Here is a 25,580-nt window from a genome sequence, read left to right on the forward strand (position 1 = left end):
TCTCTAGCACACTCCCTCCACAGAGGTCAATTCAACTCAAGACTTCCCCCTGCTTCTGCATACCACAGAGAAGAAGCATGTACAGAATGTTTCTTTTCTCAATTCATCATAAATACATTTCACTTATAATTGAGGGCAACAATGACATGTTCCAGTGATTTCAGTATGTTTCCAATCGTTTATTCTTTAGCAAAAACATACACAGGTACCATGTATTTGTAATATGAGTGGTGACAGAAAGTATTGACATCTGTATTAAATTAAAAATATGACTTACTATCGCAGACAAAAACAGAATATATGTGAGAGATATCTGGCCTGAACATTTTTCACAATCTACCAACATGTTGAAAACAGTCACACATTGAAAAGAAGTAATATTTTGTCCGTCTGTTTTATATGAAACGTCACAAAAGTGGTGCACTCACATAGTTTTTTTGTATTCCAATGTCCACCGTTTTCATTCACAATAACATTACGCAATATTCAAAATGATCAATTTCACATTTTTGTTTTAAATTTCCTTTTTTTAAAAATGTCAATATCTCATAATCGCACATATGGTGCATAGTGCATGACCGCATACAAATTCAAATATCACAATCTTCCTTTTTAGCTGACAGGACGAGGCCTTTTCAAAATCCCTTTACTGCATGCTGCTGGTTCACACATGGGTGCCTCTCATGTAAAGTTTATACGTCCTCCCTCGCTCCTCGGGCCTCGATCCTCACTGATCTACATAAAGAAAGATAGACGAAGGGAAAGACTATCGTTGTTGCCGCCCCGATATCATTCTTTATGTAGATCAGTGAGGATCGAGGACCGAGGAGCGAGGGAGGACATATAAACTTTACATGAGAGGCACAGTCTACCATGACACGGTCACATCTGCTGTAAGTTATGGCTCGACACTGGGACAGGGTTATGACAAAGTCCTTTTAAGGATATATATGTAAGTGTCTCTGGTTATAATCAAACCTACAGCATACGACTGGTTTTCTGGTTCTCTTCAATGATTAAGCTAAACTGTTCTCTGCAGACACACTGATTGTCCTCCTTGTGTGAAACAAGCTTTCAAGTTGTATGGGAATGTCTCTTGCATGTTAAGGCTCTGTAAGGACTAAGGAACACTTGGGATGTCTGCGGATTCACTTCAGCTGAGGATATCCTGTTTAAGTTTAACCAACAAATAATCATATCTCCAGAGACTGGGCAGGGTTTAACAGCTGGATTGAAATACATTTTTTTTTTTTTAAATGTGAACCTTTGGAATAAACTGCGTTTGACAGCACTGCTACGAGTCACTGAAAAAAGGTGTTGGTCTGAGGAACCAGAGCAGTGGTTAGGTGTAGGGTTAAAGGTGACCTGAGCACTTGTGTTCACACCCCTCTTAGGAAGATGTTGAGGCCTTTAATTAAATCATCAGATATTTAAAGTATAAACTCACATTAGCAACACCTGCATATTGCTAATACATGATCAGCTAACACTGTCCGACATTTCAATTCAACCAAACTATACAAAATCCCTGCTATCGCATGTGGCTACTCAGGCAAAAGTACCTTTTCTTAAGTGAAGTATAACTTTAGGTTACGGGCTGCACGGTTAACCAGAAAGATTCAAGCCTGCATGTGGTCAATGGCCATGACAAGCAAAAGTGGGGTATTAAAGCCCAATGGCTGATCATATTTTGTGAGTGTACAACCTCATACATTACATGCTTAACATCATTATGAAACAGATTCACGGAGTGCAATAACATCATAGACCATTATATAGGGTGCACTTAATCCCACTTTGAGAATGAACAACTGAAAAAATGGCTACAAAAACGATGTTTACAGACTGGCCCCTGAATTATTCTAGTCCATTGGTACAGGAATACTGAGCTTACACTTCCAGCTGTGATATAATGGTATGAATAACTTAATATTCATGATTGAAACTCCCAAGTTGAAGTAAAGACAGACAGAGACAGACACACACAAACACTTCACTGAAAAAATAAAGAAATAATAATCCCTTTAAATTACATGACAACATAGAAATTGTGCTGTTGCAACCTGTTGTGTCCATGTGGCTCATCCTTTGACTTGAAGCGTCTAGTATTTTGAAAGTGTAAGGCTAGGCTACTATGCAGCCTAAATCTAAAACCTAAGCATCATAACACTGCGGAATACCCAGAGTTATCCTACAAAAAGCCTCATTGTTCTCAGGCAAAATGTAGTATACAACATTTCAGAATTGCAGACAAATGTAGCAACAAATGTGAGAAAAAGAGAATGTGTAAACAGTCAACAGGAAATAAATACATAAAAAAACAGAAACACCCGAAGAGAAAGAGACAAACTTGTGAATCCTTTAAGATGTGAAGTACATCTCTTTGGTTAGCATCGACACAATGCAGGGGATCTGCTTCCTGGCATCAAAGCCGGGCATGTTGGAGACGGACTCGAAGTCCAACGCCACCTTGTGGTTGACGCGGGTCATGATCTGCATGAGCTCCAGCTCTCTGCCGTACTTGGTGAACATCTCACAAAGGGACTGCATGAACCAGGAACCTGTGGTGGTGTTCCTCCAGGAATAATAACCTGTAAGAGTAACAGGTGGGAAGTCAGACAGAAAGAGAGACCATAGTGCCATAGTGCCATAGCGTGCCAATGTGTGATCTTGAACATCTCACAGCGAAACTGAGCTCCTTTTAATGGACACAAACCAATTAGCCCAACACTCCTCCGGACCTCAGCTAATTCAGCTCAAACGGTCAGTTTGAGGGATTTCCAGGGACACACTGGGTGAGAAAAAAGCTATGGGAGAGCATGTATTTACACTAGAACTGTTACATTACTATGCTTACATTTTTTATTATCCATAATTATTGCTGGTCATTAGACTTTAACCTTGCACTGTTACACTGTTGGGCTTATTTGCAACACCAACTTGACACACACCTCATAGTGGATCACAGTACCAATCCTCAGTACATTCATGCGCATCTTTATCTTAGTATTTAGTATTTCACTGTTTTTAGTGATGTGGATTTGCTGTTGTACCTGGTGCAGTTGAATAGGCATACAAGAAGTCAGCCTCCACAGGGATTCTCTCAGGGGATTCATGGCTGTCCGCCTCGATCCCTGCATCCAGGTCCGTACCTCTGCATGCCTTTGGTAAAGACACAAACATGTGCGTAAACCATGCAATTCATCTTGTATGGCACATCTCATTGTTTCCTTCCTTTAAATCATATATATATTTTTTGCCTTTATTTGGACAGGACAGTGAAGACAGACAGGAAGTGAGTGGGAAAGATAGAGGTGGGATCGGGACAAGACCGCATTTCAGACTCGAACCTGGGTCCCTGTGGGTGCTCGAACCCGTTTATGGTATGGACGCTGTAGTCTGTAGTGCCACAGCGCCCCACATCTCACAGGGACATACACCATATGTGTGGTGTGCACTGCACATGTTTACTATACAAAACGCAGAACATGGGTTGTGTCCAGAAGTCAAGCGTGCATGCTGGATAGTACCTTCTTTCCAGTAGCGTCGTAGTTAGCTTGCTCCTCAGTATGCTTTCCTACCTACATTTGGACAGCACTAACTAGTTGGCGTCACCTGACTCGGGGAGGGGGGGGTGTTGACAATTTGCATGACGTGTGGAGCTTGACCTACACAGATCTCCTTTTTGGCCAGTTCATCAGGAAATGTCACTCGCCTACTCATCTCTAGCCAGACGCTTCCTGTGGCTGCCCACATCAAAGCTCTGGTGCTTGTCAACACAATAGCAAACTTAACAGCCTCCTCTTGATCGAAAGCCCTCCTTCAGATCTACAGACGATCTTCACTACTTCTGTGCATCAGGAGGTGTCTGATGATCCCAACACCATATAGACACTAGACGAGCTGCATACAGCAGCACCACATACAATTGCAATGGTATGGTGCTACGTGTGCAGTCAAAAAAAAAAAAAAGCTTCTGAACAACTCTCCATCTCCTACTTCCCAAACTCCTTTCAAACCATAGCATCATTTTTGCTTATGTACATTTTACAAATTGCTCAATTATTATTTATTTTTTTTCCTAAAGCCACATTCATCATCATATTCTCTACAAGGTCACAGACTTGAGCACACTATGATATTAAGACAAGATTGCAACTGACAAAGTATTATTTGGTGACACCCAAATGCACTGCTGAAGTATACTTTCGGCATTATGCACACTGCTTTGCTGTATGTGTACACGTTTACCCTCGTATGCCATTGTGTGGCATGACGTGGTTTCTTCGTCCGTTTTCATTTAGAAAAACTCTATGTTTATTTGTGTTTTGTTTGTCCCAGCCAGGGACTTAGTGAGTTTGAGCCACTGCTGCATAACAGGAGGGGCAGAGTGATGCTGAAGTGTTGTACCTGAATGAAGAAGAGTTTGGGCTTGCCCACCAGAGAGGTGCAGCGGTCCCCTCTAAACAGGCTGGTGAGAGTCTTCATCTCCACCGAACGGTCCGTGCCAAAAAACACCCCCTCGTCCCCGTGGCTCAGCAGCACGCACACAAACGAGGCACAGTGGCGGTGATCGTCCTTGGCAACTGTTCCAGAATTCATGAAGAATAATGTCAAAAACTGTTAAAAACTGAACGAACAGACATGCAGCACTCATTATACAGGCAAATACAGGCAAATACAGGCAAATACAGGCAAATACAGGCAAATACAGGCAAATACAGGCACTCTTGAAACTCAACAAACTGGTTCCTGCTAATGTTTTTTCTCACAGACAGCTGCAGATAGGAGTCACAAGGCCATTTAAAGTATTCCCCCTGTGGCAGAGGTGTGGAAAAGGTTGTGCACTTCCTCAGACGTATTGCTCAAACCACCTCATAACTTCCACACCTGAACACCTGCCATGCTTCTAACATAAGCCTGTCAATTAAAAATGTGACACTCGCACCTCAATCTTTACAATGCGGAAATACTTCCATAACATCAGTGGCAGACTCCTGTCTTGGCCATGCTCAACAAACAGCCTGAAGAGGTATTTTCCCCCCAAGCTATTCAGTTCTTCAATGTAACACAGAAGTGACAGGTTGAAATTGACAAATTTGGGCATGACACTGGCTATCGGTCCCTAATCTGCCTTGCCAAACCACATCCAGACAGACATTATATTACATAACATTGAATTACATGACATGACATTACCCTCTATGCACAATCATCGATCCATCGTTTCCATTGGTTTCACAGCTGTAAAATGATTGCTATGAATGTGTCCTTGTTTTGAATGTGTCAAATAATGTGATTACCTGCCGTTAGGACCTGTACAATCTGATCCACAGTCTGGTCATTGAACACCTTCACTTTGTAACCAAGTTTCCCAAACACCTTCATGGCATTACCTGCATCTATGTCTGTGCCATTCCGCACATTCATGCCTTTAGGGAAAAGAACACAGACAAAACTCCACAGTCAAAGGGTGATCACTCACACACACATGCATGTGTGCACCTATTCACACTCACACGCAACCACAATCGCTTGACATTTGGACAGTGTTGTCAGCTGCTTGTTGTTTGAACTTTTCATTTAACACCAAACCACTTCCAGTCTCCCCCGAGTGATTTTGTACAGAAATTCACTCGTGTTTCTCTACAACCTTCAAGCACATGTCTTGGCGGGCCAGGGGGAGTCTTTAGGAACTAAAGCCAAATGCAGTGGTGGTGTTGAGGGTTTAACGCTTGGGTTGCCCTAATCTACCCTAACTGGTAGAGCAAGATGCAAGTAATGACACAAGTAAAAGTGAGGTATTGACTTGGGGCTATATTGGGGGCAAAGCACTACCACTTGGGTGCAGAGATATAACGCAACTCATCCGCACTTTCTCACTTGCCACAGCAAGGACAATCTCTGCACTCAAGCAGCAGAGCTTCGCCTGTGCTTCCCCACAATATAGTCCCAAATCAACATCTGCCTAGGAAATCGTCCAGTCTTAATCTGCATCGCCATTTGTACATGTTGTGAAGAAAGAGGCCACAAGAAGTGATATGCTATCCAGTAACAAAGGATTCCATTCACTATGCTAAGCTAACCTATCGGGGGTGCTGTGGGACAATGACATTGCATGCACGGCCACAGAGACTAAACGAAACACTCTAGGTGAGACGGTGAATAACCTAATCTCATAAAACGGTGACATGTTCCTTTAAAGGGACACTTCACCGATTAGCATTAAGCTTTGTATCTTTAGAAAACCAGTCATGTTTTTGAATGGTCGTGCATCATTCCCTCAGTATGCCTTGAGATGGGAGAAATACGGAAGCCCTGAACATATACCAGAGTCAAGTGCATCACACCTACCCTTTACTGTCTTAACTGTGACTTCCTGTTGGAGTTGACACTGATTACATTACTTCTGTTTAAGTTCTTTAGCATCTTCATGATCCTCCTTCCTTGCCCTCTTCTTTACCTCACAGATAGTACAGCATGATCCACTGTGATCTCTTAGATTAGATTAGATAGTACTTTATTGTCTGTTACACAAGGGTTACAGAAAATTTTCTTTGACAAGGCTCCAATCACAAATAAACATTCACACAGACATATAAGGACAAGACATGGGGTGTTGAGGTATCAGCTGTGGTAATCATTTTGTGTTGTTCAGTATGGTTATTGCAGAAGGGATGAAGGATTTCTTGTAAATATTCTTCCGGGCCAGTGGTACATTGAAACGCCTGCCTGATGGTAGTAGCTGGAAGGAGTGATGGAGGGGGTGAGAGTGGTCCGCTGTGATCAGGTTGGCTTTCCTGATCACTGAGCGACTGTACAGCTCAGATAGGGGGGTGTGGGGGGAACCAGTTATTTTGGCAGCATGGTTTACTATCCGGGAGAGTCTTGTTTTGTGCTTGATGGTGAGTTGGTTGTACCAGGAAGATATGTTGAAAGTGAGAACTGATTCAATGAGGGAGCGGTAGACCAAAGTTAGTACGTCCTTGCTGACCTGAAATGTCCTGAGTTTTCTGAGCAGATGAAGACGTTGTTGTGCTTTCTTGAATATTGTATTGGTGTGTTGTGAAAAGGACAGGGAAGTGTCTATTTCTGTGCCCAGGTACTTGAATACCTGCACTTGCTCCACTAGCTGACCCTGGATGTTAAGTGGCTGGAACAGAGGTGATGCCTTGTCTCTGCCCCCACAGCATAGCTCCTTTGTTTTTGCAATGTTGAGCTCTAAGGAGAGCTCAACAAAAGTTTCAGACAGGTTGTCCACTGCCTGCTGGTATCGGGCTAGGGCATCAGTGTGGGACATGTGTGCAACCAAGGCAATGTCATCTGCATATTTAAAAAGTGCCATACCTTCACTGTTACACTGAATGCTATTAGTGTACACTGAGAAGAGGATTGGGGATAAAACACAGCCTTGGGGGAGTCAAGTCTCCAGTAGCAGTAATATAGTTCAAGTTCAAGTTTATTGTCATGTACTCATAAAACATATTTATAAGTAATGAAATTCCTTGTGCTCAAGTGTCCATAAATAAATAAATAATAATAATAAAAAAAGGGTGCTGAGAATGTGGGGAGTTACTCTAACCCTTTTCTCAATTGCTTGGATACAATACACATACAACTCAGGTAATTTGTTCATTCAACAAAACTCACATGTTCAATATGATACAACTTAACATCAAAGTACTACTATTTCAAAAGGCAATTTACACATTACATTTCAAATGAGTGTCTATTCATTTCCTTACAATGATTACTGCAAATCATGAAAGTTTCAAGATACTCTAACGAGATTCACTGTCACCAATTAGCGTGGAGCATGAACCAATTAGACTACAATATTCATGGATGTAGCCTAATATTTTACAATGCTTCGTCTGTCTTTTCTTTTCTATTTCATAGCTAATTATTTTTTACTTTACTGCAATAGATTACAAACTTTGTTCAATGATTCCACTGTGTCTGTAGTATTCTCTCTACTACTGCAGTACTTTTACAGAGATGTATTTACTGTACTGTACATGTAGTACCATAATGAAACCTGTATGACCTATTTTGTTCTACAATATTTAACGATTGTTCGAACAATGACACAATGAAACTATCGGTTGCTTGTGTGCGGGTGATCTATAGTTATGTTTCAGTGGTATTTCACAGTAAATTTGTTTTTTTGAACCAATGATTGTGCAAGTGCAAGATTTCTTTGAGGATGTGAATGCACAATCCAATGTTTTGAACATTAGACAGCCTGTGTTACAAGTGATAACCGTTTTGAGTTTTGTGTGTAGAGTTTTGAAAAATGACATCAAGGTTCTGAAAATAGTAGCAAAGTAATTGTAAAAAACTGTATAAGGGCTATTTTGTACACCGATCAGCCATAACATTATAACTATCTCCCTATGTTTTTCTGACACCTTTCTATCAGAACCAGCATTAACTTTTTCAGCAATTTGAGCTACAGTAGCTTGCCTGTTGGGTCGGACCACATGGATAAGACTTCCATCCCCACCTGCATCAATGAGCCCTGGCTGCCCATGGTACTGACTTCTACAGATCGGGAGCACCCCATACCACAAGAGATGCAGATTTAGAGATGCTTTGACCCAGTCATCTAGCCATCACAATTTGGACCTTGTCAAAGTCGATCAAATCCTTATGCCCCTGCTTCTAACCGACTCGATTTTGAGGACAAAATCTTCACTTGCTGCCTAATATACAGTATCCCACACACTGACATGTGGCATGATAAGGAGATGATGACTGTTGTTCACTTCATCTGTCAATGGCCTTAGAGTTACCGCTGTCAGTGTCGGTGTATCAGTGTCTAAGTTTTACTCTCGGCAAAGACATCTTTGTGTGCCATTTAATCTTACTTGAGCAACTTTTTCAGATGTGCCATCAAGTCATCAAGTGAGCCATCTAAAATGTTGCTTACCTGTGCAGCGGTCAAAGTTCTTGTTGTTGATGATGATGCAGTTGCCCATGCTGGGGAAGTTGAGGCTGTAGCGGAAGGAGTGGGACTTGGGCTTGGCATCCACCTGCATGGACTCAGACGAACCAGCCGCCCCTGGTGCTCTAGAAAGATTTCAGTTTGGGACAAGAGAGAGGCACAAAATATGGTGTGTATGGAAAAGTGTAATATCCTCTGTAGATTATACCTGATGGGCGGGTTGACAAGACAAGCATTTTGGTAACATGGTCACAAATGTTTTAGGTGGATCAAATAAGGTCATTAAATAACCATCTTGTGACAATCAGGCGGCTATATGCCCTGAAGAACTGGGGCTGGCAGCGTTGGACTGGGTTTGTGTCAAGAGCAAGCATTAAGTGGAAGTGACCATATGCAGACTGGATGAGAGTGACATGAACTGTTTTCTTCCACTTGTCAACTATAAAATAATGTTTTTCACGACATGCACACAAAACATAAGCTAAAGTATTTGGTTCAATTAGTCGTTTCCAGAATACGAACATAGAACTTTGGCACTGAAACAATACCACTGAACAGAGGACAGAAAACCGTGGCGTATTTCACGCACCGTACACTCGTTTTACAATAATCAATAAAACATGCATAGGCTATATTACATAGAGATGGAGACATAAGTGTGGGACAAACATTGCATCAGCTAGGAGACCTGCATGGCAACAGTAGTCAAGATCGACTTACCCTGACTCATCTTCACGTCTGGCGTCAACGCAATCCCCACTCGCTCCGTTTGTACTGTTTGTTTCCACGCCAGACATGATAAGCAAACAGTACTGCAGTCAAACGGAATGAAACTGTAACAAAGAAAATGAAGCCGACGTTTATAGGTAAAATAGTGAGGTCCAAGTCAGAATTACTGCTTTTCCAAATTCCTACTGTATGGCCATGCACATGTCTGTGTTTCTTTGTTGCTGACCGGGTGTTGGTGTTAGCCAATGGGAGCGTTCCGTGAGAAAAACAACTACGATGATGTCACACTGTATCATACACAAAGAGGATGGCTGTACAGTAGTTAAATGACTACTAAAGATATAGATCCAGAGACGGTTGATACAGCTTGGTAACTAGACAATCGTTATATGCATCAAGATGGAGAGAAGTAGAGAGGGGGAATACACGTCGACAGCTTGGTAACTAGACAATCGGTATGCATCAAGATGCAGAGAAGTAGAGAGGGGGAAGGAAGACACAGTCGACACAGAAACAAAGGAGGTGAAGCCACTGACAGCTTTATGCAAATGTATTGCTGTGAACAGGCTACAAATAAAGTCTGATACAACAGGACTACCATCATAACGTTAATGTAGAATGGCGTTAGTGCACATGCAGTCGGACTTTCTCTAGTACAGTCTTCGCCCAACTTGTCGTTATCATGCTGCAAAAGTTCAACATTAAAGATGCACAACAAAAGGCACAAATGACGGTCATTGGGTTGTTAAAACCGTGGGGGTTCTTTGTTAAATTAAATTATAGTTAATTCACCATGCGCATCAAATGCATGCATTCGTCAGCTCGGGAACAGCAGACAAATGCATAGCCTATCTTTTATGCACACGGTGAACTAACTTTTAATAAATGTTACTAAACTTTAATGTCCCAGGAAAACTATTAATTAAAAGATAGTAGACAATACTTACAAGTTGGTGGTCAAGCAAATAAAACACGAGTCTGACTGTAGCCTGTCAACGATGGGAGCACAATCGAAAAGCACAAACAACTTCACAGACCGTTAAAGGCAGGAAGCAGCACGAGAAGTTGAAGAGTGACTGTTCCGCCTTCAGTCTACGACTCCCAGGATCCTTTGCTTTATTTACGTTTGGTGGGCTGCTACTGCAGGCGGGAGTTGCGGCGGCGGCAATTTCAACTGTTTGTAATTTCTAAGTGCAGTTTAAATTAGTTTTCTGTCAAATTAGGCCATTCTAATCAATCTAATATAATCCCGCTATTCTTCTGTTAAATTTCATGCCACACCCGTATACTTCGGGAGTTGGGACATGTGTGAAGACATCTTCAAGATAATTAGCCCAGTGGCTGGCTGTCAAAGTTAGCTGCAAGGATCCTGTTAACGTAGGTGACATCAATTTGCGCTTTCACTAGATAATTCATGTGATAACGATTGAGTTAAACTTTAATGTGATAAAAACGTAGCCACTAGTATTTTTGATACTACTGGACCTCTTATCCTAGATATCATTAATAGCAGTCTTATGACAGGTGTTGTACCAACCATATTTAAACATGCTACAGTACAACCTCTGATTAAAAAGCCACATTTAGACACAACTGTCCTGTCTAATTTCAGACCCATTTCCAAACTTCCATCCCTTTCCAAAGTCTTGGAAAAAGTTGTACTTGCTCAGCTACAATGTTTCTTAGACACCCAAGGCATCTCTGAAATGTTCCAGTCTGGTTTTAAACCCCTTCACAGCACAGAAACTGCACTTCTGAAAATTTGTAATGACATTTTATTAGCGACTGATGCTGGCGATACTGTTATACTTATCCTTTTAGACCTCACAGCGGCATTTGACACAGTTGATCATTCCATCCTTCTCTCTCGCCTTGAGCAATGTGTTGGTATTAAAGGTACGGCCTTAGAGTGGTTCAGATCATACCTCTCTGATAGAAGCTTCTCTGTCAGCTTAGGCGAATTTGTTTCCTCCTCAGCACCCCTATCCTGTGGCGTCCCCCAAGGATCTATTCTTGCGCCCATCCTCTTTGCCCTCTATATGCTCCCTTTAGGTACCATTTTCAGAAAATATGGAATTTCTTTTCACTGCTATGCAGATGACACCCAAATTTACATTCCCCTAAAAAGTCAAGACTCCTTAAAAAATCTTCTAGACTGTCTTGATGATATCAAAGCCTGGATGGCCTTAAACTTTTTGAACCTAAACAACAGCAAAACTGAAATCCTCCTACTAGGACCCAATGGAAACTCCAACCAAAATATGGACATAGACGTCCTGAGACCCTATGTAAAGTCTTCTGTAAAGAGCCTGGGTGTGATCTTGGACGGAGATCTTACATTTGACAAACAGGTCAAATCAGTAACCAAAATTAGTTTCTTCCAATTAAGAAACTTATCCAAAATCAAGCCTTTCCTGTCTTTCTTAGACTTTGAAAAAGTAATCCATGCCTTCATAACAACTAGACTGGATTACTGTAACTCCCTATATGTTGGTATCAACCAGGCCTCACTATCCCGCCTACAACTGGTTCAGAATGCAGCAGCTCGCCTTTTAACTGGTACACGTAAACGAGAGCACATCACTCCCATCTTAGCCTCCCTTCACTGGCTCCCTGTTCACCATAGGATTCATTTTAAAATTTTGCTAACTACTTTCAAATGTTTGAATGGCAAAGCCCCCAACTATCTCTCTGAACTACTACATAAATACTCCCCTACCAGAAGTCTTAGATCTTCTGATCTATTTTTGCTGACTGTTCCCAAAACTAAATTCAAATGTAGAGGAGACCGTGCCTTTGCTGCTATTGCCCCCAAACTCTGGAACAATCTCCCCCACCACATTAGACTAGCACCCTCTCTAAACACTTTCAAATCCCATCTCAAAGCCCATCTCTACTCCTTAGCTTTTAACTCAGTTTAAGACCCCCCCCCCTCACCACCTCACCCTAGATTTTAGATGCTTAACTTCTTTACCCTGTTTATCTATCTTTATTGCTTTGTTTTTATGGGTTTTTTTTTTCTATACTTTATTTTACTATTAATATTTACTTACATATTATTCTCAATGTATCTACTCTACCACCATTTTGCATTGCTATTTTGGTTTCATTATTATTATTATTATTATTGTTTTACTTACTAATCTTTACTATGTTTCTTTGAAGTTATTTTATAATTATTTTACTTTATTTTTATGTTATTTTTATTTTATTTTATTTTACAGCACTTTGGTCAACTGTGGTTGTTTTTTAAATGTGCTATATAAATAAATTGACATTGACATTGACATTGACTAGTCTACCATAAGATACATATGGCAACTACACCGCCTTGCTAGCAGAATTTCTGTTGTGTTGAAGTTGTCTCGCGAAATGCCTAATACAATTGTATAGGCTACAATCTAGCAATCCGTTTAAAACTCCTATACTTTTATTTTATTTTGACATGCCTATTTTATTTTGACAAACCTATTTTCTGCGAAGATGAGAAAGAGAGAATGGGGAGATAGGTTGAGAGAGGTGGAGAAGCGAGCTCATTCTTATCAACAGAGCCCCCTCTGCTCCCGATATCAACCCCGATTGGCCCAGCCGTCCCAGCCCTCTCCAGTGTGGCATCTTTTCCCTCGACAGAGCTCTGCCCTGGTCTTCGCACAGACCTGCAAAGAGGTTGGTGTATGCATGCACTTTAGGGTGCAGAAGTGAGGGATGTCTTTCTCCTACCAGTGCACTGATTTTGTTATAAAGATGGAGCCTATGCATGGGAAGCCACCACCAGCCTAACCTAACACAAAGAATTTAGATGACCAGTCAAGAATATTGGGTATTGTTGAACTGAACGCGGCAGCTTAAAAAAAAGCAGTGGAATAACTGTGAAGGTAGAGCATATCTTCAGTCATTAGTCATTGTCCTGTGTGGTTAGGCTAGTAGTCTGTGTGTTTCAATTCTTTCCCCTACACCAGGGGTGTTCAACCAGTGATCCATGACCTACTGGTGGTCCATGCATTTATTATATAGGTTCAATGTTAACCACTGTATATTATTCAGTTATGGTCATCATTTACCTTCCTTTGTCAGAATGATGGTCATTGGGTCACCGTCACAGTTAGTTGAAAACCCCTGCCATACATATTGGTATGCCATTACAGTGTCGGTCTCGGTCATACATTGAAAGCCAGTGCATCTATTTCTTTTTCTTGTCTTGGTGTGAAGGACGTTCATGTGTTTGCTCTTGAGCGAGAAGGTGGTGGCATGGGCCAGAGGATCTACCTGGTGACCAGTTACACTGAGCTGTGGCACTACTACAGGTAAAGATCACATAAGGCCTCGGGACATGGTAAAGGGCAAAAATATTTATTTTACATTCGAATGGACAGAGCTGTGAAAGTTTACAGGTGCTTTTTTTTCATTATTATTAACCTCAAAACTATGTGTGTTAATGTATGTGCTCACTGGTTTTACTTACGAGTACTGACCTAGAAAATGTCACATTTCCTGCTTGACAGTGTACCCTGTAAACGTCCTCCTTTCCCAATCAAACAGGACCTACAGACAGTCCCTAATGCACTGCTATGAGGTGATCCCAGAGGGAGCTGTGTGTAAGCTCTACTTTGACCTGGAGTTCCAGAGAGCATGGAACCCCGGCCTCAATGGGGAGACTATGGTGGCTCGCCTAATTCAGGTATACACACACTACTGTTTCTCAACCCGGATGTCACCCATACAATAAGGCTGTCATTTGTTTTGAAGTAGAATAAGAGTTATAAGGGTTATTATCACAATCATTTTGACCAAATCCAGTTAATGCTGATTGTGCTGCCACTGCTACTAATACTACAATGACTATTATTATTACTATGACTATTTACTTCTACAGCAGAGGATTGTGAAATTGAATACTTTGAACAAGATTTCAAACACATGTCAAATATTGTTTATAATAATGTTTTAAAGCAACACTAAAGCACTTTACCTCTGTTGCACACACGCTATTTGTTTATCCACCAAATAACAATGTCCACAGACAAGGTAGAGCATGTTGCATGATTTTATGACCGTATGATGTATTGCGACATCGAAGCAAGTAAAATTTGTGGTTTCTTGGGTCTCATTTCATCGAACCACAGGTACGCTACCCGATCTGGTAAAGTTACATAGTGCGGTTATAGCCGATAGAGGGCCGCGAAGTCAATGCAGAAGTGCCGTTCACCGTGTTGCACAGTTGCACAGTTTCAGAACATTGCATCTCGTCTCGTCTCGTCGCGAATCTTTGGTTTGAACCCTACTTAAAGAACACTGGATAGACTATCCCATCATTCTTCATCTACAGTAGATCAGTGGGAACCAGGACCGAGGAAGGGAGGATAGATAAAAAGACAAATGAGAGGGGCCCCTTTTGTTCATGGGTTTCATCAGGTCCCTTTCCACAGGTGTATTAATCAAGCACCTAGATTATGAATGCAAACTGCATGGTGCTTGATTAATACACCTGTGGAAAGGGACCTGATGAAACCCATTAATAAGTTCCAAAGCTACAAACATAGTGAAGAGTCTCCTTTCTGCTGTAGATTAGCATTTTGTTTGTTTGTTCACTTAACAAAGATGTTTTCACTAACTAGCTCATTAATCCGGCTGAAGAGTTGTGCTAATGAGGATCAGCTGGTTTAGAGAAGGGTTGAAACTACGCAATAGGACAGTGGAGAGAGGTGACACCATTTCCCAGATTGGGCATGGCTTCAGCACAGTTCAAGGACCGGCCCACAGCATTTTAGAGCAAAATATACTGGTATTTTTTTTATAACCTAATTTAATATACCTTGGAATCTTTTTATTCATTCAGATTTGTCTTGGAGTGGTGTGACAAAAACAAAATTAGAACATTTAGAAACATTATTTTTTAGTCGGTCACAGTCCCACACAAAGCTGACTGGAAGCATCACCAGCATAAACTCAGCCTGCTACTAAAATGTCAAGACAACATCAAATTGGGTTTTATCCATGTGAATAGAGTGCCTGTGTTTGTGTCCCCTCCCAACAGTATGTGTGCAAGAAGCTGAATGAGGTCTACGGGTTGAACTGCTCCAGCAGTGATGTGCTGAATCTGGACTCCAGCACAGAGGACAAGTTCAGCCGTCACCTGATCTTCCTGCTCCCTAATGCCACATTCAGGGACAACAGTCATGTTGGTATGACATTTTATGACATTTTACATTTCAACTCACAATATATTCACCATAGGATTTCAGCTTACGGTAATACAAATACAATGATTGCATGAAACAACTAGAAAAGCACTCCGAGAGCGCAGACCTCTGCCAGCGAAAACATACGGTAACCGCCTCCCGGATCCAGACAGTGATACGGATCACTCCCAAAATGTAATTGTTCACCGAAAATCCATCCATAACTTTTTGAGTTAGTTACAAACCCTGATGAAAGCATAAGCTCATTACATCAGGCAGTACACACTCCACACAACCCGTGCTCACTGTTCTTATAATCTAAGCCAAGAGCTAGTACCACCTTTCTGTAGCTTTCATTGAGACAACAAGGTACCGTACTGAGTTATGTTTGGTCCTTCTGTGTGTAAGATCCCCTGTGTTTAACCGCAGGTCGTTTCATTCATGCTATCCTTACACCGGTGAAAAACAGCAGCCACCCAGCAGAGAGCCCTACCACCTGTACCAGTGAAGGGTAAAACATTTTTCACGTCATTTAGTAGAGATACGGTCATGAAATTCAACATAAATGCATATATTGAACAGAGTCTTATGTTGCATTGCTCCTTCACCATCACCCCATGTATGGAAAGGGAATTGTGTAGTATAGCACAGGTTTACAGCAGTTTACAGAATCTCAATGTGCTTAATATGGAATACTCTGGAATGCAGAAATGCAGCATTTTACATACACACCTTAGAGATGGTATTTTTTGCAGTGTACATTGTATAATACACACTTCTTATGGGTCAAGGGTACATAAGATCAATAGGCCAAATAGAAAAATAAGAATGTCTGTTGCAATTGCACTCAAACATTGAGAATGGTATAGTAGGTACACCAAAGCATTGGCCGGTGGTCCTGCTACTGTTGCTGTGCCTCAGCAGTTGCACGCGTCTCAGCTGTGAGTAACGGCAGGAAACCCCCCCTGCTGATGCCTGATTCCTTTCCTCCTCTTCCTCTTCCTCTTCTTCTTTCTCTTCCTGTTTTGATATGTCTGCCATGTTTGCATTGTTTTGATGTTTCCTCCTGATGCTGTTCTGCACCTGTTGCTATTGTGCCAGTGAGCTGCATCTGCACTGGCATGCCTGACGCGTGAGTCGTGACCCCTGACCCCTGGTTGCGCGCTGCAGTGGAGACTGTAAATAATGCAGTGTGTTTATTTTGTGCTGGTGTGAGATGGCTGAGACTGACATGTGATCTGCTTACTGCAGTACACATCCACCCGCTGCCATGGAGTATATTCCCAGCACGGACCGAGGCATGCCAGGAAGTCCGCAGCCCAAGAGGCATAAACATGGGGAGGATGACCTCAGCTTTCTGTCGGTGAAAAACAAAGAGGGACAGACTCAGCTGTTTGTTGACCTCGGTGTGCATTTTTACTCATGAAAACATTGTACATTTTCAGTTTAAGTCTTATCGAAGCATTTATACTTGTATGATGTATTTATACTTTATGATGCTCCTCTATGCACTGTGGTAGATTTTGTGCAACACACTGCTGTTTTGTACATTTGGTTGTAGGGGTCTATACCAAGAACAGAAACTTTAGGCTATACAAGTCGTCAAAGCTGGGGAAGAATGCAGCCTTCATAGTTGCCAAGGACAACCAGTATGTTCCAAAACCTGACAAGCATCTTACGGAGGAGAACATCTTTCAGGCATCTTTGATCAGCAATGTGAGGTACCTGATCCTATTGTCATCACCCACATTTTACAAACATTTACATTCACAAATGAAGATTTGAAGCCTAGAGACTTGGATGCCCTTGATCAGAGCTGAATATCTTTGAGCCCCAGCTGTCCCAGAAAGCCCTCTCTCATAGGCCTCCAGACACTCCCGCTAACAGCTGTTATCATGTGTGTGTGTGTGTGTGTGTGTGTGTGTGGTGAAAGAGAGGGTCTGGGTGTGTCAACTTAAAACAAGTTGCTTCAAGTCCGCAGTGTTTATTTGGAGGGACATGTGACTGCCTGGCATTCTTTCTGCTTGGATTGCATTAAATCTGCCGCCAGACTAGAAAGCAGACACAGATAAACATACTCTCACAGCGGCTCTACACCACCTCTAGAGTAAGGAATGGCTCTCGTGGACGCTCATTTTCTGTTCTTTTGTATGGAAAGTTCTTTTTCTCTTAACTAAATGAGTGAGATGCCACACTGAGCATAGGCAGAAGTTTCTCACCGAGGCGTACTTAGTTGTGACACCGAAACAGAATAAGAAGTCTGCTATTAATAGAAGAACTAACACCCAGTGTAAAACAGATGCATTGACAGAGAAATGGAAATTGAGTATTGAAAATATTCAGTATTATCTTGCCTTTGCACTTTGAGTGTATTGATTTGATGTAAAGTGCAATATAAATCACATTTATTATTATTATTATTATTATTATTATTTTTATTATTATTAACCTTCAAAGAACAAGAAAGCCTGTGCTTGTGAAAGCTTCATGTCGACCTCTTTCTGGCCATAGCTACACGGGGCAGAGGATTCTGACGTGGGACGCATCCGAGCTGGAGAACCCCAAAGGGCCTCGGCCAGAGGGCCCCTCCAGAGCCCACGCCAGGCCAGGTACTGGAGCACAGGCCATCACTGGCACGACTGCGTTGAACTCAGTGGGAGTCATCAGAGGTGGAAAAGTCCAGCTTCAGATAGTAAAAGTCCTAGTACCACATATTTGTGCCAAGTTGCCAACCACTCACTTAAACCAGCTGATTCTAATTAGCACAACTCTTCAGCCAGGTAGAGCAGCTAATAGGGCTCGGGCACACGCGTTGCATTCTAGGAATGTTGCCGCCATGTTGGTAGCGCACCAAACGTAATAATCCATTCATTCAGATGAAAATGTATAGTATTAGCGATTCTTTTCCTCTTGTGATCGTGGGTTGCGCTGTTACACCCCACTACACAGCAACATACGACCAAGAAGGCAAAAACTAAGTAACTGGAACATACTAGCAAGCGGGAGTAAATCCTTACAAGGCGCAATAGCGCATAGTAAACTAAGGAGTGAGGCTACCAACATGGCTGCCCGTGAAGTTTTCACATCACGATCCCAAGCCCTATTTATGAGATGATGATCACCTGTTAAGTGCACATGTAGAAGCAATACATGATTGGACTTTTACTTTCTTAAGCTGGAGTTTTCCACTTCTGGTAGTCATTAGAGGGCAGGGTGGTGTAAACTTATACTGAAATCCTAGAAACAGTTGCAGAAGTGATGGTAGAATAGCCAACAGCTTCAGGCATTGGAACAGATATAAACGTTCAGCAACATTAATGTTTCGCTTTGAATGGTGCAGCTATTCTTTATCTTGCACTGAAGGACAGGTCAGTGTACACAAATATAAAATTGCTTCTTGGGGTCACTTAACATTCTTCCATAATTTTTTGCATGGAGAAGCAACTTACCAGCAAATACTACACTCATTACAGTTTCGTCTCCTGATCATTCTTGTGTGTCATCAGATTGTGTTGGAGGCCACCAGTACTCCCCCTACAGAGAAGTGGATGACTTTGTGTTGACACTGCTGTGCAGAGATAACGTCAAAGGAAGTAAGTATCTAGAGCTGTACGCTTTTCCGGAAATGATTAGGCTGGTTTAAACAGGACGTGCTGTTCTCATTATTTTTAAATAGCTGAGACATGCAGTTGTGGCAGTTTAATCGTCATGGCCTCCTTTTGCTCAGGTATACGGCAGTGGAACTACTTTGTGTCAGAGCAGCTGCTGGTCTATGACATTCTGCACTACCGCTGGTGCTACAACGTGGGCCGCTTTCACAAGAGCAACAACATCATGTGAGTATCGCCTGCCGAGGGGACCTCCGTTTCATACCTACACTAAGGGTGCCTCTCATTCGTCTTTTTATCTATCCTCCTTTCCTTCCTTCCTCGGTCCTCTGGCTCGTTCCCAATGATCTATAAAGAACACTGGATAGACTGTCCCATTGTTGCCGCCCCATCATTCTTTATCTAGATCAGTGCGAACGAGGACCAAGGAAGGAAGGGAGGATAGATACAAAGACAAATGAGAGGCACCCAAAGTCTGCTCCTTACTCTTTGTGGCTACCTGGTAACAACTTTGTCTATTCAGATTATTACCATTATAACATGGGTTGTGACTAGGTCAAATGTAATGAAGTGTTGCTCTTAGAATATCAAAAGAGAACACAGCAAATATGACAATTATGGCGCCTGGAAAATGTATTCTCACACAACCCAAGCAAGCTCTCAGTGAACCTCACTCATTCACGCTCAATACGTGGACAAAACAAGGTCTTCCTATAGGCACGCATTTAATGTCCTTGTGCACACATAGCAGTGTTCCAAGTGTGAAACACAAACAAGCAAAACTTGTCCGACAAAATGTGGACAAAAGAATCCACGGTCAAGTCCAACCCAACTGAAGTGAATATGATCCGCAAACAAAAAGGAAAAATAACCTGACTTCAGATGGAAATCTTTTGTGGTTTACTGTAAGTCACATCCACAAACAAGTCAGGTCATAGACTCCCTTGGCCCTCGTTCCCCTTATACAACCGCACTTCCCCACTTTGATCGCATTCAAAACTTGCCAGCTATCAGCTGTCAAGTGACTGACAGGTCAATTATGTCAGCTGATGGCTATGGCTATGGCTGACTCAACCACCGTCATCAACCTCCCCAAATGTAAACAAAAGAACACGTCCAAAATAAACATTCACATGACGGACTGCAGACACGGATGGAAACGAGAATGCAGCGTGTACTTACAGTCATGGCTGAAAGTGTTGGCACCCCATGCTAAAGTTGACTTAAAAAGAGGAATATAAAATCATCTTTTGGAAATTGATCTTAATGCCTTGAGTAGCATGGGGGGCCAACACTTAGAACAGAAGAATAGAATATAGAATATATACTTTTTTGATCCTGTGAGGGAAATTCGTTTCGCTGCATTTAACCGAATTAGTGAACACACACAGCAGACAGTGAACAGACAGTGAGGTGAATCACACAACCCAGAGCAGTGAGCTGCCTGCTCAACCAGCGGCGCTCAGGGAGCAGTGAGGGGTTAGGTGCCTTGCTCAAGGGCACTTCAGCCGTGGACTGGTCGGGGATCGAACCGGCAACCCTCCTGTTACAAGCCCCAAGCTCTAACCAGTAGGCCATGGCTGCCCTCTTTCAGCCATGACTGTAGTTACATGTTCAATCATGATGTTGAGGTGAGCCCTAAACACACACGTGGCGGTGCTACAACATGACCCATCACTTTGATTACCGTAATTCACAGATCTACTTCTTGCCCTCTGACCTTGGTTTGACCTTCACAGGATCCTAGTGGATCTGAGGGAGGAGGTGTGGTATCAGAAGTGCCACGACCCAGAGTGCAGGAGACAGAACTTCAGATCCTCCAGTAGGTCCACTAAAGGCTAGGGGATTCCGTTTTTTTCCCCCCTCACTTACTGAAGCACAAGTGTGACCTATTTCTTCTCCTTCCGCCCCAGATTATCCGCTGCCAGAAGATATCTGCATCAGTCATCTGCTCAAAGAGGTCAGACACATTGCGCAAACATCACACTGAGCATGGAGCTTTACTCCAATGCAAATATGAGATGCTTAGAATGTGGTTTGGAATTTAGTATGTCAAATGCCTGTAGTCTGTGACTGACTTGCTCAAGTACTTTAGCGTTCCTGTTGAATACTCGTTTAAGTTCAGACAACTTACCGAACCTAACCTAAACCACTACAGCTACTATTTCCTAGTGTGCCTCTCAGTCTGATGTGGTATTTACTGTGCAATGTAGACATTTTTTTTCCTGTGTTTGTAGTCTTGTTGAATTCAATGTGGGCCAGTCTCATTTCATGTGATATCATATCACTACCTTTCCATAGCTGGTGTGTCTCTGACCACAACGTTGACCGTTTGGTTTCATGTGACACATGTCATTCAGGATGAGGAGGACCAGCTGTATCTGGTGGATGACGAAGGGAACATTGAGCTCAGCCAGAGACCGTGTCCTGAGGCATCACCAGAGGGGGCCAAACCAGAGAGCAGTGGCCAGGTGGGAGCCAGCGCAGGCTGGGAGGACTGGGCTGAGGATGACCCCTGTTACCTGGAGGCCCTGGAGGAGGTGGAGAGGAGCACCGAGGAGGTGTCTGATGAACTGCTGCTCATGGCAGCAGATGAGTGGGAGAACAGATGAGTGGGAGAACAGGAGATGATGACCGAGACAGGCCCTGCCATGGGCACTTACTGCCACCAACAGACTGAGGAACTGGCGCTATACAAATCCAGACTGTTATCTTTATCGCTATCAAAAAGAGCGACAATGTTAATCAATAAGTAATAGGTTTGTATTAATAATTCTGACAGAATGTTGGAGTGGTCCATTGGAGTGGTTTTAAAATTGATGTAGGTGAAAAATATCACCCTTTTTGAAAACCAATATAGCTGTACAGAAATGTTATGCTTTAGTTTTATTCCGTCTATAATGCAAATAAGTGATATAGTAATTATCTTTTATGCACACAAATAGAATATAGTGAATTAAAAAAGGCCAGGCCCATGTCAAATACACACAAAATAGTGTTTATTTGGTATACCTTGAAATATGGAAATATATGCATCTTACATTTGTACAAAAATGTGATAGACCAAGACATTAAAACTCGACAGGTCCTCATTCCAGGAGAAGCGAGTTTAGGTTTCCACTGCCTCTGTTCCACTGATTAATCCCCCTCTAACTCGTTGTACAAACAACATTTCCCATCATGCTGTGCTTCTCACATTTTTTTCCAGTTGTCCAAGTTTGTCACAGCTACATTTAAATGCTTTGCTTGGCACTGAAAGCTCAATTCCAGCCATATACTGTATGAACGGCAGCTGTTCCTGACATACTTGTTTTAGAATAATTTAAACAAAGGCTAGCTGACATTAACATTCAGCATTGGTATCCTTTCTGCTTGCAGTATGCATAAGGCTGTACAATCCCAGCCAGCCCTCTTGCAAATGTTTATGAAGCTCTTTGAGAATGGCTTTGATCTGATGTTAAAACTCTGAGACACGTTTTCATGGAGACACCCCCATTTTGTCGCAAACTCCCTTTGTGCTTTCTGGGTCACTCGGGCCTCCATAATTTAGATAGTCTTTGAAGGCCACTTGGAGACTGGACATCACAGGCACAAGAGAACAGATAGTGCTAAAACTACAGAGCGGCCATCTAATATTAGTGCTCGTCATATTTACGGTCTTGTAAATATGATGGTAAGTATCACATTCCTTTGAAGGGAAAGGTTATGATTCTGTTGTGAAGTCCTGTTGAAAAGAGGATAACATCTATGACCATGAACAAAGTCTTAAATAACTTAACTTAAATTTTGCATTCTTATGACTTGTTTGCTATTGACTCTAAATTCCCCAAATGAATCACCTGAAGTGCCAGGTATAAAGAAATGTGAACAAATTGGTATGAGGAATTTGCGTACAAGTCAATAGATCCTCTGCATCATAAACTGAAAGCATAAGAGTAAAATTCACCAATTGGTGCCTCTTGTATGCCTGCTCTGTGTCCAGCTGTTCACTCCACACCTGATCCGTCTATGACTCTTACATCCTTACATCCAGATCTTTCATAAATAGCTCAAAAACAACAAAGAACATTTAAATAAGATAGCTATGTACACAATAACTTTTCAACTGAAATGTTGCACGATTCTTGTTGTAACAAACAGATATGTTTCTCTTCAGCCTCACTCCCATGTCACATTCTTACTGAAGGTCTTCTGCCTGGTGGTGCTTAGTCCGGGCGGGGCACAGACCCCTTCTCCTGAGAGGGCCGAGGGGGAGGCGAGGGGTTGACGGGGGAGATGCTCACTCTAAGGCTGGAGGCTTTGCCACTGACTTTGGACATGTGTGGAGCGTTGTCCCACTTGGCTAAGGCATAAGGTTATCCATTGTCTCTGTTAAAACAGCAAGCTCTGGGTGCTTTATCATCAGCATACAGACCAGGACACTTGAAAAGCCCCCCCCCCCCCAAAAAAAAAAAAAACCAAAACGCTCTTTGTGTTACTGGGATTGAAATGATGGTGATTACTAGTAGATTACTCATTGGGATGGTGCAGGTCACCTGTTGCTAGGCCACTGGGGTCACGAGAGGAGCCAGGCTATGGCCTCTGTCTGAGCGTGGCCCTGTTTGTCTGTCTTGGTTGCACACTTCTCTTTTCCAACACGTGCTCTTCCCCTCCCTTGCGTGGTGATGTGGGGTCACATTTTGATGCGGGCGTAGAGTTGGTCGATCTGATCCCTGAAGTGGTTCTTCAGCTCCGTCCGCTTGGCCTTCAGAGTCGGAGTCAGCAGGCCGTTTTGGACAGAGAACATCTCTGGGTGTAGTGCAATGTCCCTCACCTGGTCACACACACACACACACACACACACACACACACACGGTCATACCAAAGCTTAAGGGGCTTAAAACTTTAAACGGCAAAAGGAGTTTCAGGCTGCCGAGCCATCAGTCTCAGAGAACCTGACTACACGATGCTTGAATCCTTTTTAGTGTGGAATATCAATAATCAGTCTTGCAAATGACAATTAAAAAATCGACTATTTTACTTGTGAACGAACATCTGTCAGTCTATACCACTTTTGCTTTGTGCGAAAGTCACCTGCTCAAAGGACTTAAGGCCTCCTTCTTTGCCCAGCCGGACGATGTCCTCCAGTATGGCGATCTTCAGATCCTGCACGGGAACAGAACAGGCATCAGATGTGGATTTAGCTCGTGTCAAATCCCTCAGTTAGCCTGGCTTTCACCATGGCTCAGAAAGGAAGTTGCAATATGAAAGAGAATGTATGGCAGACATTTCCTAATGCTATTGATGATTCATAGCACTGATTACTATAAATAATATCATGTGTCTGTGTGTACGGTCGGTCGTGCATGTGGTCGCTCACCTTGCTCTTGCACAGCTCTGTGTATGAGCCCTCGATGCCCCTCTTTTTTGCCCACCCAGGCAGGAAATCAGGATCTGGCACCACAACGCCCACAAGACAGGCCTGTGTGTGTGTGTGTGTGTGTGTGTGTGTGTGTGGAAAAACAAGACATCAGTTCTCAAGCTCTTCTATGATTCCATGAGCAGACCAGGCTCACCCACCCACACCCACACCTGTCCTCCTGCTGGCGCTCACCTGAAGACTGTCTCCGTGCACAAATATCTGGGCCACGGGGTCGCTGCGGGTGTAGATGTTTTCGATCTTCTCGGGGGCTATGTACTCCCCCTGGGCCAGCTTGAAGATGTGTTTCTTCCTGTCGATGATTTTCAGAGTGCCGTTCTGCAGCACAGGAGAGCAAGAGCGAAGGCAGGCGGTGAGCTGTGCACTTTTATTTGGGTAAGTGCATTGTTGTAAGCATGGAAAGGCTACTGGCATTGGCTGGGTGAACCCTGCCTGAACTTCCGGCGAATTTGGATTTCGCCCAGCCGCACAGGCTGGAAACCTGCACATCTATCTCCTTTGTTCCCTGACAGATCCTTTGGCTCCAATCAGAAACTAGCTTATCCAAAAGACGCACCAGATCGTTGGTCTGATTGGTTGAAGGACTACACAAGCGTACGGAGCCCTTCGAACGGAGCCCATTGATCACGCCTCTTGCGCAGTAGAAACAAAACGCAGCCTCCCCATACTAATGTTCAATCTTAAAAGACTGAGCTTAG

At 42.7% G+C, this 25,580-nt stretch overlaps 3 protein-coding genes across 6 annotated transcripts in view; 1 reads left to right on the top strand and 2 right to left on the bottom strand.

Moving 5' to 3' along the window:
• Positions 1-164: 164 nt before the first annotated feature.
• casp3a (caspase 3, apoptosis-related cysteine peptidase a) lies at positions 165-10,759 on the bottom strand. The gene is made up of 7 exons (XM_062523372.1): positions 10,624-10,759; positions 9,668-9,780; positions 8,933-9,072; positions 5,304-5,432; positions 4,411-4,586; positions 3,054-3,162; positions 165-2,591 (listed from the first exon to the last, which is right to left on the bottom strand). The coding sequence occupies exons 2-7, from the start codon at positions 9,742-9,744 to the stop codon at positions 2,362-2,364; spliced, it is 861 nt and encodes a 286-aa protein (XP_062379356.1). The 5' UTR covers positions 9,745-9,780; positions 10,624-10,759; the 3' UTR covers positions 165-2,361.
• A 63-nt stretch (positions 10,760-10,822) lies between these two features.
• On the top strand, positions 10,823-22,555 carry primpol (primase and polymerase (DNA-directed)). 2 transcript variants are annotated; one of them, XM_062523416.1, is made up of 14 exons: positions 10,823-11,053; positions 13,160-13,342; positions 13,886-13,980; positions 14,216-14,354; positions 15,711-15,858; positions 16,285-16,366; positions 17,107-17,261; positions 17,417-17,576; positions 18,367-18,464; positions 19,362-19,448; positions 19,583-19,691; positions 21,203-21,285; positions 21,377-21,423; positions 21,824-22,555. In XM_062523416.1, the coding sequence occupies exons 2-14, from the start codon at positions 13,160-13,162 to the stop codon at positions 22,073-22,075; spliced, it is 1,638 nt and encodes a 545-aa protein (XP_062379400.1). In that variant the 5' UTR covers positions 10,823-11,053; the 3' UTR covers positions 22,076-22,555. The 2 variants fall into 2 exon arrangements, with proteins under 2 accessions (XP_062379400.1, XP_062379393.1); XM_062523409.1 differs by lacking the exon at positions 10,823-11,053 and having other exon boundaries at positions 13,143-13,342.
• Positions 22,441-25,580, bottom strand: part of acsl1a (acyl-CoA synthetase long chain family member 1a) — a 30,241-nt gene continuing 27,101 nt past the window's right edge. For all 3 annotated transcript variants that reach the window (XM_062523397.1, XM_062523385.1, XM_062523392.1), the window contains exons 18-21: positions 25,057-25,200; positions 24,823-24,924; positions 24,537-24,608; positions 22,441-24,276 (exon numbers count right to left, since the gene is read on the bottom strand). In XM_062523397.1, coding sequence (XP_062379381.1) covers positions 24,136-24,276; positions 24,537-24,608; positions 24,823-24,924; positions 25,057-25,200 — 459 coding nt within the window. In that variant the 3' untranslated portion in view covers positions 22,441-24,135. The remainder of the gene's footprint in view (positions 24,277-24,536; positions 24,609-24,822; positions 24,925-25,056; positions 25,201-25,580) is intronic.

Source organism: Sardina pilchardus, chromosome 2 (assembly GCF_963854185.1).
Source record: "Sardina pilchardus chromosome 2, fSarPil1.1, whole genome shotgun sequence".
Classification (NCBI taxonomy): domain Eukaryota; kingdom Metazoa; phylum Chordata; class Actinopteri; order Clupeiformes; family Clupeidae; genus Sardina; species Sardina pilchardus.

Excerpts from the sequence above, each read along its gene's own strand:
- casp3a (XM_062523372.1), bottom strand. The coding sequence starts at position 9,744 with ATGTCTGGCGTGGAAACAAACAGTACAAACGGAGCGAGTGGGGATTGC. Across the intron at positions 9,073-9,667 it reads AGACGTGAAGATGAGTCAGG|AGCACCAGGGGCGGCTGGTT; the intron begins GTAAGTCGATCT and ends AAATCTTTCTAG. Across the intron at positions 3,163-4,410 it reads CCAAACTCTTCTTCATTCAG|GCATGCAGAGGTACGGACCT; the intron begins GTACAACACTTC and ends TCTTTACCAAAG.
- primpol (XM_062523416.1), top strand. The coding sequence starts at position 13,160 with ATGAGAAAGAGAGAATGGGGAGATAGGTTGAGAGAGGTGGAGAAGCGA. Across the intron at positions 13,343-13,885 it reads TCGCACAGACCTGCAAAGAG|GACGTTCATGTGTTTGCTCT; the intron begins GTTGGTGTATGC and ends CTTGGTGTGAAG. Across the intron at positions 17,577-18,366 it reads TCTTTGATCAGCAATGTGAG|CTACACGGGGCAGAGGATTC; the intron begins GTACCTGATCCT and ends TTCTGGCCATAG.